General features: G+C 46.4%; 1 protein-coding gene across 1 annotated transcript in view; it reads right to left on the reverse strand.

The window, feature by feature from the left end:
- The window catches only part of LOC146822512 (uncharacterized), a 169,017-nt gene that overhangs the window by 32,838 nt on the left and 115,760 nt on the right, over positions 1-20,419 (reverse strand). The window contains exons 6-7 of the mRNA XM_085613630.1: positions 11,425-11,544; positions 1,349-1,462 (exon numbers count right to left, since the gene is read on the reverse strand). Of these exons, the coding sequence (XP_085469756.1) occupies positions 1,349-1,462; positions 11,425-11,544 (234 nt within the window). The remainder of the gene's footprint in view (positions 1-1,348; positions 1,463-11,424; positions 11,545-20,419) is intronic.

Consider the following 20,419-nt stretch of genomic DNA (forward strand, 5'->3'; position numbering starts at 1 on the left):
GGCCTGTGGTTCAGTAGTGTGAGGCAGAACAGAGCCTCCAACTCTGGTACAGAGTGAATTAGGAAATACAAAAACATGATCGAGAAATGTAAATCCTACCTTTGGAAATCAAATACAATTAAGATATGTTGACTATGCTTGCCTGTAAAATGCACTGCTTTATGAAGGATTTCACGACTTTCAGCTAGCTACCAGAAAGGCAGGACTTAAAACAACTACAAACAGTGAAGATGTGGCATAATAAAGTGAGAAGGAAATGACAGAAAATATTAATTGTTCATCATGTCCCAATGACCAGTCAGCTAAAGTAATCTCAATGGCCCGGCTCAGAGTTTCGATGTATTGTAGAAAAAGTAGAGCAGACAGCAGTTAAGAACAGCTCCATATGTTGCTTTCCATACTTTATTAATTGCTGCAATGTCAAGGCGTTCATGGTTCAATGCTTGGTTGTTCTAACAAGAATGGGGAGTTTAACCTGATGATTTGGCCCAAAGTCTGTTCTGTTGGGAGGTTTCCACACTTTATGTAACCCCTATCCAGTTTAATTCAACTGGAAGGTCAGAAATGTGACTCCCAAACCATTGTGGCATTAGAATGTAGGATGCCCATCCCGTCTAACAGAAGTCTCAGAGGTGCGTAAAGTGCGCGCCTCCTGGGAGCGGCTTTGACCATTGTCTTAGATACAGCTGGGAGAGGCTCAACCAAACCAGAACCTGCTGCTCAGATGCTGCACAGTTTGTATCTGAGAACTCCTCTTATTTCCAACGATACCCCTCACGTCATCCTAGCAGTAACATGAGGTCATCAGGTGACTCCATGTAAAGCCATCACTAGCACTGTAGCCTATGGTCGCTCAGATGCTGCACAGTTTGTGTCTGAGAACTCCTCTTATTTCCAACGATACCCCTCACGTCATCCTAGCAGTAACATGAGGTCTTCAGGTGACTCCATGAAAAGCCATCACTAGCACTGTAGCCTATAGTCGCTCAGATGCTGCACAGTTTGTGTCTGAGAACTCCTCTTATTTCCAACGATACCCCTCACGTCATCCTAGCAGTAACATGAGGTCTTCAGGTGACTCCATGAAAAGCCATCACTAGCACTGTAGCCTAAAGTCGCTCAGATGCTGCACAGTTTGTGTCTGAGAACTCCTCTTATTTCCAATGATACCCCTCACGTCATCCTAGCAGTAACATGAGGTCATCAGGTGACTCCATGAAAAGCCATCACTAGCACTGTAGCCTATAGTCTTGCGCTCAATAGCACACTGCTAGCTGGAGGGTAGGGTGCCTCTACCAACCAGCCAACCGACCAGTTACCATTAAAGAGGTTAAATAGTTGTCCTCACCTTGGAAGGTGTGGTCTGTGGTTTGGTCATCTTCAGCATCCGAGGGGTCAATCGGGCAAGGCTGCTTTTCTTGCTTGACAACTATATGCAGTCCAAGACTGTCAAATGAACACTCTGTAAAGATAAAGTGAGATCACGCCGTTGGTCATCAGACTCTTGTAACTGTGGCCGCTCCGACAAATATTTGATCAGATTTCTAAAATAATGTTTTATTACTAGCACTACCCAACTTGTAAGCACTTTTTTAAAAAAAAAAAAAGATTTTATTTTACAAACAATTTTATTGTCATCAAGAAAAATAAAGAAGTTTGCAATAAATGACAACATAAAAAAGGTATTTAAAGCATTTTACACGTCTTCAGCATTTGTTTTGTCGTATTTCCAGTATGGGCCACTTAGCTATGACCAGGCGTTGTGGGATTAACAGAGTTGCATGCTTTGCATTTTTCTACGCTGTTCTAAAAAGTTACATCATTTAGAATTATGAACAGATGCATTAAAGACAGATGTATACCAGATGGCTTTAGCCTACCTTTAATTTTCTCCACATCCATTAATTGATTGAAACTGGATTAAGGAATGCAAGCAGCCCGTGTTGCTTTGATTACATATCAAGAAAGAAGTCCTATTTAAAGACTAGGTTTTGGAGTTTAACTCAAGTCTACCACATTACGGAACCTATTCACAAGCCCCCCGCGCCACCAGTACGCCACCCCTTCCCATATTAAAAGTGACTCACCGACGGCGCAAGAGGCCCGCAAACAAGCCCCCATGTGTTTTAAAAAAATATATATACTTTTATTAGTTTAAAAACTTCTAATAGTCACAAACATTTATTTTCATACATTTCAGTCTTGTTACATCAGGTACATGAATACATTACGATTAATGGCGACTGAGTCACTCACGTCAAGAGTACACCCACCATGCATTGTCATCTCCATTTCTTTAGTCGGAGAGATACACAAGTCCCCTCGGTGTGTGTTCCATTTGCTCCATTGTTTATCCCACTTCCTAGGACATCCTCTAGATTTAAACACCTCCTTTTCCGCAATCATACATTGGTCTAGTTTGTTTGCCCAATTCTTTGTCGATGGTCCCTCTGCCACCCCCCACTTCATTGCTATTGCACGTTTCACTAACTTGTAACCCAGAGTAGCCGGTTGTTGTTCCACTTCTGTGAGGTCAGTCGCCTCTCATATATTAAGGAGCCCCAGTGGTGGTGTGAGGTTTCTCTTTTTCTCCAGTGCATCCTGCATATGTTTAGTTGCCTTTTCCCATATAAGTCGTATTAATGGGCAATCCCATATAGTATGGTAAAATGTTGCCTCTTGGTGACATCCGCTGAGACATATTGCATCCTGTCTAGCCCCCATTTTAGCTAGCGTGACCCCGGTGAGATAAGCTCTATGTAGGATTTTTAATTGGATCAGACGGAGACAGAGAGATGGCTGCTTCCCTTGGGGACATCAGTGCTGTTGGCCGGTCATCATCTTCAATGTGCCCTATGTCAGCTTGCCACCGGTCTTGGAGAGTACGAAATGGGTCTGGCAAATTATTACACAGTTTCCGATATGTTAGTGATAAGGATTTGTTTAAAATCGATTCAGACAGCAACCGATCCTCGAAAGGGGACGATTCCCGTAGGTTTCCTATGTCCGGTTGTGCTGCTATGAGGGCATGGCGGACCTGTAAATAGCGAAATGCCGCCCCTTGAGCTAGGTCATATTTCTCCCATAACTCCTTAAATGTGAGAATTTTGCCCTTTTTCACGAGATGGCCTATAGTGGAGATTCCAATAGTGTCCCGTTTATCAAACCCAGGTTGGCTACATAAAAGTCCTAGTTTTTGAGTGGACCATAGTGGTGTGGCCTGGGTCAGTACATCTGACCAGCCAAGACGTCTAGTAGCCTGGCGCCAGACTTCCACCGTGTGAGCTGTTGGGCCCAGGTAACGCCCTTTCCGGACTTTCGTATATAGAGCTCCTAGGCACCCCTCCCTTCCCATCTGATATCTAACAAGTATGTAGGGTCTATCGGGGAGCGATATATCCAGTAATTCACTATCACTAACTGTGAGGCCCGATAGTAGAGTCGTATATACGGAAGTGCAATCCCTCCGTCATATCACCCTTTAGTCAATTTATGTAGCGCTATACAAGGCGCTCCTCCATCCCACAGTAATGTTCTAACCTCACTTTCTACATTTCTGAAGTAGGAGTCGGGGACCTTACAGGGGCAGTTTTGAAGGATATATAGAAAACAAGGGAGAGCCAGCATCTTAAATAGGGCAGCCCGACCCAGCAAAGAAAGGGGCAGGGATCTCCAATGTCTAACGTCATTACGCAATCTCTCCAAGGGGACGGCTAAGTTTTTGTCATGGAAGAGCTGAGGATCTGGGGTTATAAAGATTCCTAGGTAGCGGAATTCATCGAGGGCTATCTCCACCGCGCAGCCAGGGGGGAGTCTTGGAATTAGCCCCTGAATAACAAATAGTACCGATTGGTCCAGTTAATTGAATAGCCGGAATATTTGCCGAAATTCGTGAAAATATTTAAGAATCTATGCGGTGACTTATAAGGGGTCGCTAGATATAACAGGATATCATCAGCGTATAATGATATCCTATCTTCTCGTCCCTCCGCCCATTTCAACCCTCTCAGCAAGTTGCCAGCGGTTCCAATATTAATGAGAAAATCAAGAGGGACAGGGGAGAGCCCTGTCTGGTACCCCTTCCTAGCGTAAATGTTCTGGACATGCGGTTGTTACCCTGACCCGGCCCCGCAAGTCCTTGTAAAGCAGCTTAATCCAGCCAATAAAGTTTGGGCTCCATCCTAGGTGCTCAAGCACTGCAAAGAGATATGGCCATTCTATAGAGTCGAATGCCACTGTGGCATCTAGGGATAACACCACTACATCTTCCTCTATGAATTGTTTGCGACCCAGGACACTGAATGCGGCGGATGTTCAGTGCTGTTTTTCTTCCTGGCACAAAGCCAGATTGGTCTGGATGGACAAAGATGGGATTATGAAGACCAGGCGTGTGGCCAGGATTTTTGCCTCTACGTTGATTAAAGTAGTTGATCTATAAGAACCGCAACAATCAGCGGGTTTTCCCGGCTTACGAATAACTACAATTGAAGCCGAACGCTGGTCTTCCGGCAGGACCCATTTTTCATAACTTTCATTATACATTGCCCTGAAGTGGGGCGCGACATGTGAAGTCATTGGTTTGAGAAATTCAACAGGGACCCCATTGGGTCCCATCGCCTTCACTGATTGAATACTATTTATTGCCTTTTGGATTTCATCATCTGTGAGATCCTCCTCCATTACATCCCTCTCTGCATCAGACAGGGTGGCCATATGCATATCCGCCAGCAATTGGCGGGAGTCCTCTGCCGTATATTCTGTCGAGGAGGTATAGACCTTCTCTAGCTGATCTGCAAATGCCTCTGCAATTTCTTGCGGATCTGAGAAGTGCTTTGCATCTCTAAGGGTCAATCGGGGTACCCTGCACTCTTCCAGTTCTCTTTTTTCCAGCCATGCAAGTATTTTCCCCGCCCTGTCTCCCACTTCATACAGCTTGTGCTGTGTGTCAAGTAATATGGCCCGCATCTGCACACTGGCCAGGGTTCTATATTCTAGTTGCTTTTTGGTTAATTGGTGCGTGGCGGCTTCGCTAGGCAACCAGGTATTTTCAGCCTAAAGCTGCTGGAGTACACTTTCAAGCTGTAGTAATTACTGTTGTTTTTTAATGTATCCCACTTTGAGCGCCAGTGCCTGCGCCCGTTCAGCACCACCTTGAAGGCCTCCCATATGATCTGTGCCGAGTCCACTGATCCGACGTTTTCGTTAAAATAGTTTTCGGTCTGAGTAAGTAAGTTCTCTTTTATATCCGGAATTTTAAGCAACCAGGGGTTAAGAACTATTGTGCTACATTGTCGCCTATTTTAGTGTGTGAGCTCTACCCATACCGGAGAATGGTCCGAGATGCCTCGTGGTAGGCAACAAAGGTTTCGAAAGTTTCCGATGTCCGCCAAGTGTGTCAGAAAATAATCTGTACGGTACATGCTTTTATGTGCATTGGAATAAAAAGTATAATGGGTCAAATCTGGCTGTAAAGAGCGCCACTCATCTGTTAGTCCCATGGCCTTCGTGAACTCTAACATATTTGTACTGGGGCGTGTCTGGGGGCGCTGTGGTTGTCCATCTATCTGGTCGTCCATGGTCACATTAAAGCCCCACCCAGAACAAGGGTTCCTATGGGGAGATCTACTACGATTTTCCATAGGTCTATAAGCGCCTCTTTACCCAGCACTGGTGGAAGGTATACCGACACTACGTTAAGCGCTTTCCCTACCCAACTTGCTTCCAGAACTGCAAACCTTCCCTGGGGATCTGCCCATGTACGTGTTGGAGTGAGTGCAAGACTTTTTTTTACTAGGATATCTGTGCCCCTAGATCCTGGTGAACCAGGAGTTTATACCTCCATCGCGTGAGGGCCTTAAACTTATTTTCCCACCAGGTGCGTCTCCTGCAACAGAACCAAACCAGGGGCTTGTCTCTTAAGATATTGTAGCACAATGCCTCATTTTATTTTATCCCCCATCCCATTTACGTTCCACGTCAGGACGGATAATGAGGTTTCTACCACATTTCCCGCCATGGTTCTTGTAAATAGATAACACCGGAGCTCTGGGGTATATCGTATGGAGCATGAATTTCATCATTCACCATTGCTCGCGAATTTGTGAACATGAAGTGATGGTCGGGCATATATGTCTTAAATAGCAATGTGACCTTACTCCCTGCATATGCGGGGAGAATATATGTGACTGAATCTAATTTTCCAAACTGTGTGACTTGAAAACAGGAATAAAACATTTCCCCCCTTTACACAACTCCCCTCTCCCTGCCCCCCCACACAACTCCCCTCTCCCTGGACCCCTGCAAGTGGATTTCAAACTACCCACTCCTCAGCAAGGCAGAGTGCCTGTCGCCTCTCCCCTGTTTGAAAGGTGCTTGGTTTACAGCCCCTTCCTCCTCCCCCGCCGAAATCTAGATATGACTGTAGTTGAGCAGTAGTTTGGGGGTAGATCCCGGTCCCCCCTCATGTTTTAAGTCACTAATACATTGTTTTAGCAATTGACCCCATATCTAGACAGGTATATCAAGGCCCAATAGGCAAGATTATACTATGGGGGGTGTCCCACGGTTTCTCACTTGTACTTCATTTGTACATCAAAGTCACTTAGCTGTGGCGTATGCTTCCATGTCCTAACCAGGAGCGTTGTTGCTTCAGCTTCGTGATGTCAACTCTGTCTTGTTAGTGGCAGGATCGCCTCGTAGCCCGGCGCTGTGTTCTTGTGTGGTTTCTCCACTTGGTGCCAGCTCTCCAGCCAGTCCCATGCGTCCTCAGGGGAGGAGAAAAACCATGCCTTGCCGTCTGATTTTACTCGAAGCTTTGCTGGAAAGAGCATGGTGTATTTCATCTCTTTTTTCTCACAACGCCTGCTTAATCGCTAGAAAGCTGCGGTGTTGATTTTGAACTTTTGTGGTAAAGTCTGGGAAAGATAAAACTACACTATTATCCATTTCGACTGGTGAACTGGCACGGGCAGCTTGAAGTAGGACGTCAGGGTCTCTAAAGTTACAGATTCTAGCTATGATCGGACGTGGGGGAGCTCCCGGCTTAGGCCTCCCCCCCTGGGACTCGATGAGCTCGCTCAATAGAACAGTAGTTTGAGAGTCTCTTTGGTTGCAGATGTTTCAGGATTAAGTCCTCCACAAATAGATCCACTGCAGGCCCTCTGAGCACTCTGGACCCCCCCGGGGCACGCATGTTATTTCTGCGTGCCCTACCTTCATACTCATCAAGTTGCTCTGCCATTTTGGTTTGCCATTCTTGTAGTTTGACCACTTGGTGTTGAAGCAGGGTAGTGTTTTTAGTAAGTTCCGTTGTGGTGTCTTCCACTTTTACTCTTGCGTCCATCTTCCTAAGGTCTGCCCCGATGAGGGAGACCTCAATGTTCACTGTGTCGAGGCGAGATTCCAGAAGTTTGCACACCCATGACTGCCGCCATGATATCTTGTAGCGTTAAGTCCTGCTGCACTTGTGGGGGGTTTGCGTCTTGTCTTGGACCTCCAGGTGTGGGACGTCCTGCTCTTCCCCAGCCTTCGCCCAGGCAAATTTGGCCAGTTTACTTTGCACCGTTGTTTTGGATGTATGACGTTACAACGCACACTTTTACAACGCATGCACTTACAACGCATTTTTTACAACGCATAATCCATTACAACGCATGACATTACAACGCATGACACTACAACGCATTTTTAAAAAATACCTTTACAACGCATTGCCATTACAACGCATACTACCTTTACAACGCATACCATTACAACGCATTATATTAAATTACATTTAAGGTAAGTATTAGATAGTATAGGGGTAAAAATTACTATTCTAACTCCAGGGGGTGCAACAGTAGGGTAAGTGTTGGATAGTATAGGGGTTAAAATTACTATTCTAACTCCAGGGGGTGCATCAGTAGGGTAAGTGTTGGATAGTATAGGGGTAAAAATTACTATTCTAACTCCAGGGGGTGCAACAGTAGGGTAAGTGTTGGATAGTGTAGGGGTAAAAATTACTATTCTAACTCCAGGGGGTGCAACAGTAGGGTAAGTGTTGGATAGTATAGGGGTAAAAATTACTATTCTAACTCCAGGGGGTGCATCAGTAGGGTAAGTGTTGGATAGTATAGGGGTAAAAATTACTATTCTAACTCCAGGGGGTGCATCAGTAGGGTAAGTGTTGGATAGTATAGGGGTAAAAATTACTATTCTAACTCCAGGGGGTGCATCAGTAGGGTAAGTGTTGGATAGTATAGGGGTAAAAATTACTATTCTAACTCCAGGGGGTGCATCAGTAGGGTAAGTGTTGGATAGTATAGGGGTAAAAATTACTATTCTAACTCCAGGGGGTGCATCAGTAGGGTAAGTGTTGGATAGTATAGGGGTAAAAATTACTATTCTAACTCCAGGGGGTGCATCAGTAGGGTAAGTGTTGGATAGTATAGGGGTAAAAATTACTATTCTAACTCCAGGGGGTGCATCAGTAGGGTAAGTGTTGGATAGTATAGGGGTAAAAATTACTATTCTAACTCCAGGGGGTGCATCAGTAGGGTAAGTGTTGGATAGTATAGGGGTAAAAATTACTATTCTAACTCCAGGGGGTGCATCAGTAGGGTAAGTGTTGGATAGTTTAGGGGTAAAAATTACTATTCTAACTCCAGGGGGTGCAACAGTAGGGTAAGTGTTGGATAGTGTAGTGTAATATTATGCGTTGTAATGGTATGCGTTGTAATGGTAGTATGCGTTGTAATGGAATGCGTTGTAAAGGTAGTTTTTAAAAATGCGTTGTAATGGTATGCGTTGTAATGTCATGCGTTGTAATGGATTATGCGTTGTAAAAAATGCGTTGTAAAGGTAGTGCGTTGTAAAAGTTGCGTTGTAAAGGTTGTTCCCCCGTTGTTTTAGTCCCTTTCCCTCCTGCCATTTTCAATATTCAGTGGAGAAATGAGGCCCAAGCGGCCAGGGATCATCAGACTCCGTATTTCCCGTTGCCTGCCCAAGGGGATACTTCCCTCGGGTTTCCTGGTCTTCTGACCCTCACTTAGTAGATGAGGGTGCAGGACAAGGTATTTTGCGGGGCAGGTGTGTCTACCCTCTTCTTATCGACACCTGTTGCCTCAATGTAACACCCCAGGTCTCCTCTCGGCTCCCCTCGCCGTCTGTAGTAGGGGAAGGAATTGGACTCTGGCGGGATTGGGCATGTGGTGAGCGCGCCTTCACAACAGTTCGATCCCAAGGACGCTTCTTCTTCTTTGAAGGGTGGTGTGTCCTACGAGTCTCCCCTCAGCTATAAACACCACCGAGGGTCCCAGAGCAGTACCCAGGATCAGTGGCCGAGGGCTGTTTCCATGCAGTCTGCAATTTCCCAAGCTCCCTATTTCCACCTGCAAAGATCGGTTGTTATTTAGGGTGCTAGGAAGCTTGCTGCTCTGCAGGGGTATTCCACTGCCCTCCTCACACCGATCCGGCAGCCCCTCTTCGTATTGCAATCCCTCAGCAGGTAATCGTTGTACTCAGACGGATGCCCTTTCGTCATCAGCGATCCCGGCCCACCACCCCTTTCACGCTCTGTACTCTTGTTGTGGCTGGCCACTACACCTAGGTCCCTCCGGGGCCTCGCCTAGGGTCCAGGGCTCATCAGTCGTCACTCACCACCTCAATCTTGTGCCGTTTTTTCCTTTTTTGTCTTGCTCCCGGGCCACCAGTGATGATGTCCCGAGAGGCCCTGCACGCCGGGGTCTCCGTTGAGACGCCAAGCCGGCTCACCTCCTTCGAGCCAGTTAGGCTGAGCCTGCCTCCCCCGCGAAGGGGACCCCAGAATGTCCTTTCCCAGTGCGCACATTGGCCTGTTACGTGCCGCCCGGGCTCTGCCGATATCTCCAGGTGGCTCCGCTGGTGGTTCTTTGAGCTCCCGCACACCGACGCTTCCCACCGCTTCAGTCTGTAAGACGAGGGTTCGCTGCCATGTTTCCCCGAGCGCCGGCGGCCTCGAGACATCCCCCCTGCCTGTTGCCTCTCCGGGCCAGGGATTGCACGCTATATATCACCCTGGGGGTCAGGGGCCGGGGTCCCCACAGTGCGGAGGTAGTTTCTCAGGATTACATTCAGGATTGATGTTGGATATTCGGCGAGGGCTAGGGTGCGGCCATTGCTCCTTGTAATCACTTTTGAATAAACATTTGTTGTATCTTTTTTATGTACTGTATAAAATGTCAATGAAAATATTCTAAATATGAAACAAGTGCTCAGTGAGGAGTTTACCCAACCCGGACGATGCTTCTTTCTTTGGTCAACATGTTTCTGCCTTCAAAAAACCCTTATCTTAGATGTGGGGGCATTCATCAGGACCTATATTCAATTACTTCTGCTAATCACTGTGGTAATGACAAGTAGTACTGAAGAGTAAAAAATAAATTGTAAAGTGGTCACCAAAACTCTATTCCCGATGAGCCGTGGGCTACTACAGGCCACAATACGGTGTGCACCCTGAGCCCCTCGCCAGGAACACTTCAAGCAGCGACATGAAAACACTTATCGTGAGTCCTAGAGAAGTGGATGTCCCTAAGAGTTTTGGTGACCACTTTACAATTTTGTTTTTACTCTTCAATTCAATTCAATTGTGTATTAACCACACCACCAAAGCTACAGTGAATGGGAGTTATTATAATTTCTATAAATGCAGCATTGTTTAGGTTGCGTCATAATCAATTTATAACAGATGCAAAGCGTAGCACAAACAGGGTTGTGACCTTTAATATTCAAGCTTGTAAAACCAAGAGAAATCACCCACTCACTAACAATCCAACCAATTCACCAACAGTTCAATTCACTACCTAACCAGCCAACCTGTTAACCTAGCAGTCTTCTCAGTCACAACAATATTCATCAACCATAAGACCCACTCCAATAGTCTGCCACTAACCTATCAACTATCCCACTCACCAATAGTCTAACACCCTCATCAACAATCCAACCCACTCAAAAGTCATCACTCTACCTAGCCAGCCAACCAACCGATTACCCAAATGCCTCAACAATAACCCAATCCACTCACCAAGAAGAAACTGACCAACAATCCAACCCCAATCACCAACAGTCCAACCCCTTCACCAACAGTCCAACTCTTAAACTAACCTCCCATCCATTCAACCTATCAGTATCCAACTCAACATCGATCCAATCTCCTCATCAATCCACCATTCACAAATAATCCATCCCACTCACTATCAGTCTAATCTACTAACTACCCTGCCATCCCATCGATCGATCAGCTATCCCACTCAGTAATCCAGTCACCCACAGTACAATCCACTTACCAATAGCCAAACCGCCTCAGTAATAAAGCAATCAACTAAGTAACCAGCCGATCCATACCTTACCTGGTCAAATCACTATGTGACAAGCTAAAATAATATGCTGATGTTTCTAAGATGTACTCACCTGTGTTCAGATCCCTCCTATCATCGCTTCCCCCAGAATCCCAGTGGTTCACGAGGGGTAATTCCTTTTCATTCTTCGGCCGAAATGCGGAGTCACGGCGGACGGTGGGATCAGCTGTAACTACAAGGACAACACCTTAGTCTGGAATGCACACAAGGGTTATCAACAACCTCAATGACAGACAAAACAAATCTCAATAAAATGTTGTAAAAACCCTACTTTATTCTAATTATTAAACAAATGGATGGTCAACAAAATACATTGAAAAAGACAGCCAAATAAAGATTTATGAACGGGACTTATTTACAATTAACATACATAATCAGATGTGGGCTTTCCAGAGAGATCAAAAGTATTAAGGACCTCGTGTGTCTTCATTGCTGGCAGCGAACTACTGTCCCTGTCGTGGATATAGGGCATGGTGGCTTAGCCGGGTCTGGTGGCGTAGTGGACTAATGCGTCCACTGTAGGGGCCTGTATTTGACCACATCGTCACAGGTTTAAATCATGGCGGGTCCACTCAGCCTTTTATTCTTCTGAGGGCGACAAAGTGAGTACCATTGAGTAGGGTAACCATAAATATCTATTTAGTGCCAAGATACCAGTCGCAGTTAGCTTTACTAAGACACGTTATATCATGCAGCATGTCAAGTTTAAGAGGAAACCAACAGTGTGACCAGACCTTTTTAGGTCTCGCCTAGGCAACGCTTGCGCTGTCTCTTCGAGACATACTGTATTCAGGTATGGACATTAAGCTCCCACCCGTCTTTACAATTGGCTTCTCTTGCTGTCCTTAGTAAAGTATGTGTTTTTAGACGTGAATAGGCTTAGTAGTCCCTCCTTAGTCCCTATCTCTCTCCTGTTACCTCCTATAAGGGCAGGCCCTCTTAGATGTGTTCTTACTCGCTAGCTTTTACTAGCAGTTAAAGAAGAACTATTTACTTAATTAATGTTTTGCAGAAGCAGGCACAACATGCTGTGTGAGTGCATAGCAATGGCAGCTGCTTCTTTTATATCCAGCAGTGCGTTAGCATGGCATCCACCCCTCCCTTCTTGGATTTTACATAATTATGGTTTTAAACTGCTTGTTTTTGTTTTCAGCGCGCCATGCGTGCTTTCACTTTCACCCAATGGCGGGCGGCACAGTTTCCTCATTCCTCCTCCTGTAGCCTCATCCACCCCCTGCAAGAGCCAGGAGAGCAGCAGCCAGGCGTGAATGCGCAGCATGCAAAGCTTATCTTTTAAATTACGGCCTTACTTCCCTCTCACAACCGCCTTGGTTTTACCTGTACTGGCTGAAGATATAGAGCAGCTGTCCCGAGTCCCCTCTGAAACACAACAAAACCTCGGTTACTTCATCTCTGTTTTGTCTTTTTTTACGGTGCCCTTAAAACAGAGGTTGTTGTGAGAGGAAGAAAGGGCATAAAAGAGAAAACAAGCATTTGCAATGCAATCGGTCTTGCATTTGTGAAAGTTAGAGCATTTGTTATTGTAAATGTCAATGGTTTTTACTTATAATATTCTGTTTGCAGTGAAGTGATCATTTAGAAAATGAGAGTTAGAGCTACTGACTTTGTAAATGTAAATATTTTTTACTCATGTGTTCTGGAGCGTATGCATGTGATGTTTAGTGGAACTATCCTACCCTTGCATCACCTACCATCTTTTTATTCATCTGATCACCCAGAAATGGAATACCAGCATTTGTAAAGCGCGCAGCTACCTACAGGGAGGTTTCCCGGTGCTGGGGGCAGTCGGGAAGATTAAGCGAGCTATTGCCCAGAGTCACACGGTGCTGGGCTAACCTGCCGCCGGCACCGGGGATCGAACCGTGAGCCTCTGTGTTCCGGAGTCAGCCGCCCTGGCCGCTGCACCACACCTCTTCCCTAACCATGTACTCATAAAGGTATCCATCCGTTCAAGCATCATACAAATGTCTATCATTCCACCAACCCAACCATCCTAAACGACACCTCTGCTTCTTAAATGCTCACATTTTATCTGGATGGCAGCCACATAATTATAGATGGTTGGTATGGAAACAAAAACCTAACAGCCTCTTACCATCGAGAATAGCATGCATTTAGCAGCGTCAGCAATAAAACAAGCGAGACCCCAACACGGTGGCTACAAGTCTGACTGATTGCAACAAACAGGGAGCTACCTGACTGAGGCTGGGATGGTCTCAGCTCCTCAGAGGCAACAGGTGACATGGTTATTTTAACGTGTTTTAACTTTCTCCCAACTATTTTCTACATGCAAAAACCCCGCTTACTCAAAAAAATGTGCGTGTGATTGGTTCAAGTCCCTGTAGGGTTAAGGACAGGTCGAGTTTAGGACACTGAGCGAGGTCCGGCTTGCCCACAAAAATTAAAAATACAGTACGAAAACTGTTAGAAAGCAGACGCAAACAAAGCACCCGTTGTGTATAATATAAATACAGTCCGAATCAAAACAGAAAAGGAATGCAATACAGAAATAAAATTTAAAAAACGAGCAACGCGGTGTTCTGCTGCGCCGTCCTGCCAGGTCTGGCGCGATCTCGTGGGAAGAAGGAAGATGCTCCAGTTGTTCTAACAAACATTTATACGAACTGCAGCAGTCGCAGCTCCACTGAAATACAGCGCAGTGCGCACCCACAGATCACTACCCGGAGTCCAACTTTGATGCACATTTACAAAAATCCTATTTCCGTTGGTGTTCAGACGTGCCATGCTGCCCACAAGGCCGGGAAGGATGCAGAAGGGTTTTAGGAGAATGTGAAAGAGGAAGAGTGTGGAAGGTTTGTTGTAGAAAAATAACTTACCCCTGCGTGGGAGAAAACATTCCGTTTTTTGGTGCGAGACAGCTTAGGTTTTAGCCCAGGAAAGATATAGCAGGGTTTTAGGAGTTGGTGGAGGAGGTGCGTGGAAGGTATTTTGTTGAAAAATAACATACCCCAGAGTGGAACAAAAGTTAACCTGGGTGTTAAGTTGGATGATACCCTGTCCATGAAGGCAGAAATCCAGTCAGTCGCAGGATCTTGCTTTGGCCTCCTACGGATGCTTAAGACATTTCTCCCCCTACTGCCTCTCACCCACAGGAAGACTGTGGTCCAAGCCCTCATTATCTCTAGACTGGACTACGCCAATGACTTGCACCTTGGCCTTCCGGAGTACCTTCTGAATAGACTTCAGGTGGTACAGAACGCAGCTGCCATGGCGGTCCTCATGCTGGAACCTAGAGCCCAGATCTCACTCCACCTGAAGGGGCTGCACTGGCTTCCTGTCCAAAAAAGAATCCGTTTTAAAGCACTGGTTTTAGCCTTCAAGGCTTTTCAAGGTACGGGCGCACACTATCTTAGAAGGAGAGTCACTCATTATGTCCCCAGTAGAACTCGGAGGTCATCCTTCCCGCATCAAGTGGTTGTCCCCAAGTTTTCCCGCATCCAAACTAGAGGTCGTTGCTTCCAAGTTTGGGTAGCCCGTGTTTGAAACAACCTACCAGTCACTCTTAAGCAGGTGTCGAACGTACTTACCTTTAGGAAGTTGTTGAAAACCTGGCTGTTCAAGCAACAACCTTAAGGATTCTTTCTTCCCTTTTCAGGGTTTGCCAAGGCTTCAAGGTTTCGGAAGCGCCGGGATACTCATGTTGAGCTGTGCGCTCTACAAATATCAAATATCATACCATATCACAGTTTCTTTGTTGTTGGTTTAGGGATTGTTCTGGGAGGGGGGAATTTATAGAGAGGCTATGCGGGGGTGCGGATTTTTCGAATATTTTTTGGGTGCGAGGGGAATATGTAACTAAGTATTTGGATGCCTAATGCTACATTAATTTTACTAGTAATTTTGTAATAATAGTAAAGACAGACCCTGGTTCGGGGGAAAAGTCATCGCAGTTTAGCTCCTGCAGCCTCAGGGACTGCACTATAAGCGGAGCAGTTCCTTTAAGAGTGCGGGACCCGTGCATGATACTTATTGCAGAGGTATAATAGCTAAAGGTAGTAAGGGCTGGACTTTGTACGAAAATGTTAAAGCATTCCGGGTGCGGTGGAGGGGTCAGGGAGAGAGAATAAGGGAAGCAGTGTCTAAAAAACTGAGTCCAAAACGGTGGAGAAAATGGATCCGCCTGAAAGAGTCAACGTTCCTGGAGAGCCAAGGGCCAGAAAGGACGCAGCAGGACCTTAGGAGTCTGTGGCAGAGGAGGAAGAGGCTGGGAGGGCTTGTGTGGAATAAAGGCAGACCTCAGCTCGGGATAAAAAAACACCATTGTTTGGCTCCTGCAGCCTCAGGGACTGCACTCTGAGAGCAGAAGTTCCTATTAGGAGCGTGGGAGCCCTGCACGCCCGTTATTGCAAAGTTAGGAAGGGTGGGAGATCGCTGTTCCATGAACAAATGCAGAAAGCGGAGCACTGCAAACATGCAACAACAAGCGTGTAAACTGAAGTGCTTCCAAGTTGAAAAAACTAAATAAAATGCTTATAAAAACATAAGCAGAAAAGCAATCCTTAGAAGAAAGTATCATGATGTGGATTTTACTTACATTACAAGTTGGACCCAAAGAGAAAGCATTCTATGGAAGAAGTCGAATACCCTTGAATCCGTGGTTGGTTGTGTCCTTTATAGACACTCTCTGGGTGTAGTGCCCATGGCCGGATACTAGTAACAAGTGCGCCACGGCTTCCAGAGGTGGGCAGCCTGCCAAGCATGCAGCTCTTAGCCATTCTCATCAGCGAGAGGGGAAGGTGGAAGAAACATGGCCAACCTCCCCTAAAAGGAAGCCCAAATCCAACCAAATATTATACCAAAAAAAGTCCAACTGTCGGTGTTCCGCGTCGCAATGAAAAATTGCAAAAAGACAAAAAAAGAAAACAGCAAATGGTGCGGGAGGCACAGCGGAAGCACAAATAACACGAACTGTGACATTAAGAGGAGGTGTGAGAGAGAAATGCAATAGTTAAATGTAGGAGCAGGTGCGGCCGGTCCATTGGGGCTGAGGGGATACACCCCTCCACCTTTTGCCCCTGAGGAACAGTGTCATCAGGCTAAACAAAGGTCAGCCTGACAGACACTGTTCACTTTCAGTTCAAGCAGCCAGGAGCCAGGAGCCAGACATGTGCTAAATGAGCGAGCTCCAGGCTGAGTGAAACTTTGCTGGGCTGAGGAAGTCACAGCTCCAGTAGGTGTGACGTCCTCAGCTTAGCAAAGTCCCCGACGTCCTCCCTCTCAGTGACGAGGGGTAGCGCCACGGATTGCCTCGCACCTGGGTGCTTCAGTTTTAAGCCCTGAAGCGCCCAGGGTCGAGTGTCCGTGACACTTCATCACTGAGTGGGGTGGGGTCAGCAGTCTCACTGATCCCATCCCACTCTGTGATGACGTTGGAACAACCGGAGTTCAGCCAATGAGGGAAGGTAGCAGTCCCAAGCCTCTTGGAACCTCCGAGGCACAGCTGGATGCAGGTAAGTGTGTGTTTTGTTTTCCTTTAAATTAATGTTTGGTGCGTGCGTGCGTGTATGTGTGAATGTTTTGTAAAGAGTGTTGTGAATGGATGTGTTTGTGTGAATGCATGGCTGTGAGTGTTGTGTGTATGTGTGCGCGTGTGTGTGTGCGTCCCGTCCGCGCCCTCCCTCCAAAACATACCCGCCACCACTATGTAGGAACTATAGAGCAAAAGCTGACTACAGGCAAACAGTAACTGAGCAGGAAACCAAGAAAAGAAATAGTCTCCCAATCAACAGTTAAAGAATCAGAGTGAAATGAGACAGTACTAAGTCCCTGCTCTGTGGGAGGAACAGAAGAGTGAAAGGAGGGACAAAGAGGCAGGTCTGACCACTAGCAAGCAGGGATTTTCGAAGGACACTGACATAGACTAATGAAAAGCAATGGCAAGAAAGGAGATGGACTTGATGCTAACAGACTGATTACAGCAGGTCTCGAAGAGACAGCTGCGCTGTCTAGCTCGACCTAAAAATAAACCCTCTGTAAATGAGGAAAGGGAAAGAGAGTGAGACAGACAGAAAAAAAGAATTCTTGCTCAAGGCTTTCCAAACACCTACAGGGCATGGTTAGCTTATAATTATCTCAGTCTTAGCACTTACACGTTTCTCGTATTGCTCCACACTCTGTTAGACAATTAGAGCAGCAGTCTTAAACTTATTGAATAAAATGGATTACATTTAAAAACAATCGAGGGCGTCCAGTATACATTATTTTTGTCGGGCGGTGGGTAGAATTTTGCCTTTATTATGTTTTTTTATCTCCTCCCAGCACTATTGTTTTGCTAATGTCTGGCACTGCAAACTGCGATTTTTTTTCCTCTCTCTCTCTAACCCTCCGGCCATCAAAACGCACCATTTGAATTCTAACAGAGGGCTTAGATGGAGATGTCTGTCTTGAAGGGTTCCCATGCAGACAGGCAGCTCCCCGGGCACACTGCCGGTGTGATCCTTCCCCCTCCTCTGGCCTCTCTCTGATTTTTTTTCTTTAATTAGTCTTTAATCTTTAGTTAGACCAGTTTCACAAGATTGAATATGCTACTTACCAGTATGCATCTGTTCTTGGCATGTAGGGCTGCTGACATTCATATCTGTGCATAGATCGCCGCCTAGTGTTGGGTCCGGATGTTTGCACGTTGTTGTCCTGGAAGAGTCTTCGAAGTATCCTGGGATAGGCGACTCCTCCCCTGGACTACAGTGCGCATGGGCATCCTCTCCATCCTCAGATTGTTTTTCGCCATTGTGGCAGTGATGGAGTAGATATAGAAAATGATGACCATGCTTACAGTAATTCTGAGAGCTGCAGCTGCTACAGGCGCCGGGGAGGAGGGAGGGCGATATGAATGTCAGCAGCCCTACATGCCAAGAACAGATGCATACTGGTAAGTAGCATATTCAGTTCGAGGCATGTGGGCTGCTGAATTCATATCTGTGCATAGAATATATAGCAGTGCCCTCTTATTAGCGGCGGCTACCAGTGCCAGCTGCAGCGGTCTGAAAAAGAGTTTTGAGAAAGCCTGTCCTACAGCTGCCTGCTGTTTTGATTGCACATCTACAGTGTTTTGTAAATGTGTGTGTAGTGGACCAGGTGGCTGCTCTACATATATCATGCAGGGGAATGTTTCCTAGAAAAGCCATGGAGGCCCCTAACTTACGTGTTGAGTGGGCTCTCGGGGGAATCGTTAAAGTGCGTTTAGCCTTTTGATAGCAAATTTGAATACATTTAACGATCCATCTGGCTATACCTGCTTTGGAGATAGCGTTACCTTTGTGGTGTGGGGCAAAGGCAACGAAAAGTTGTTTTGTCTTCCTAAAGGCTTTAGTCCTGTCGATGTAGTACATTATGGCCCTCTTTACATCTAGTGTATGGAGTGCTCTTTCTGCGACAGTTTGTGGGTTTTGGAAGAAAACAGGCAGTTCAATAGTTTGATTCATGTGGAACTGCGATATTACTTTGGGCATGAATTTTGGGTTGGTACGTAGTACGACCTTGTTGGCGTGAACCTGTATAAATGGCTCTTGAACGGTTAGTGCCTGGAGTTCACTAACTCTTCTTAAAGAAGTGATCGCTACTAGGAAAGCTACTTTCCAGGTAAGGAATTGAAGCTCGCATGAGTGTAGAGGTTCAAAGGGTGGACCCATCAGGCGTGTGAGGACCAAGTTGAGGTTCCACATTGGAGCCGGTGGGTGGCTTGGAGGAATGACTCGTTTGAGTCCTTCCAAGAATGCTTTGATGGCAGGCACTCTGAATAGAGAGAGGTGCTGCCTGGTCTGCAGATAGGTTGATATGGCGGTCAAATGGACACGTATAGAGGTGTACGCCAGATTGCATCGGTATAGGTGTAAGAGATAACAAATTATGTTTTGTATGGATGCGTCTAGCGGGTTAATGTCATTATTATTGCAATAAATGACGAACCTCTTCCATTTGGCTGCATAGCAAGCTCTGGTAGTGGGTCTCCTGGCCTCCTTAATGATGTCCATGCAGTCAGGTGGCAGGTTTAGGTAGCCAAACTCTAGGACTTCAGGAGCCAGATTGCCAGGTTCAGCTGTTGCGGATCTGGGTGCTGAATGTCTCCATGGTTCTGCGTCAAATGCGCGGGTTTGATCCGCAGCCTTTGATGCGGCACCACGGAAAGTTCGAGAAAGGTGGTGTACCACGGCTGGCGTGCCCACGTTGGAGCAACCAGGACGAGTGTCAGTGAGTGTTGTCTGAGTTTGCGTGCCACCAGCGGTATCAGTGGTGCTGGGGGAAAAGCGTACGCAAATCTGCCGGACCAGTTCATCCATATCGCATTGCCCTGCGACTGCGGATGTGGGAACCTGGCGGCAAAGCTTTGGCATTTTGCGTTTTCGCTTGTGGCGAATAGGTCTATCTCTGGATGACCCCACTGCTGGAAGTACGGCTGGAGTACTGATGGGTGTAACTCCCACTCGTGCATCTGGTGGCTGTGTCTGCTGAGCAGATCCGCCATCTGGTTGTCCTTGCCGGGGAGGTGTTCTGCCATGAGGAACATGTTCCTCTGAATGGCCCACTTCCACATGCTCTGAGCCAGATGAGACAACTGTGGAGAGTGTGTTCCTCCCTGTTTCTGTATGTAGTACATTGCGGTCATGTTGTCCGTCCGGATCAACACGACCTTGTTGCACAGATGTACTTTGAATGCTTTCATAGCTAGGAAGATTGCCATCAGTTCCAGAAGGTTGATGTGCATCTTCTTCTGTTGTGTTGTCCATAGTCCCTGCACTGTGTAGTGGAGTACATGAGCTCCCCATCCCTGGAGAGACGCGTCCGCTGTCAGTATTATCTGTGGAACAGGCTCTTGGAACGGTCGGCCCTTGCAAAGGTTTTGTGGATTCCACCAATGCAGAGAGTTGTATGCCCGACCGCTCACCAACACTAGGTCTTTCAACTGTCCGTGAGCCTGATTCCACTGACGTGCTAAGCACTCCTGAAGCGGGCGCATATGTAATCTCGCGTGCGGGACTATGAAAATGCAGGAGGCCATCATGCCTATC

The sequence above is a fragment of the Triturus cristatus genome, chromosome 6, assembly GCF_964204655.1.
Source record: "Triturus cristatus chromosome 6, aTriCri1.1, whole genome shotgun sequence".
NCBI lineage: Eukaryota > Metazoa > Chordata > Amphibia > Caudata > Salamandridae > Triturus > Triturus cristatus.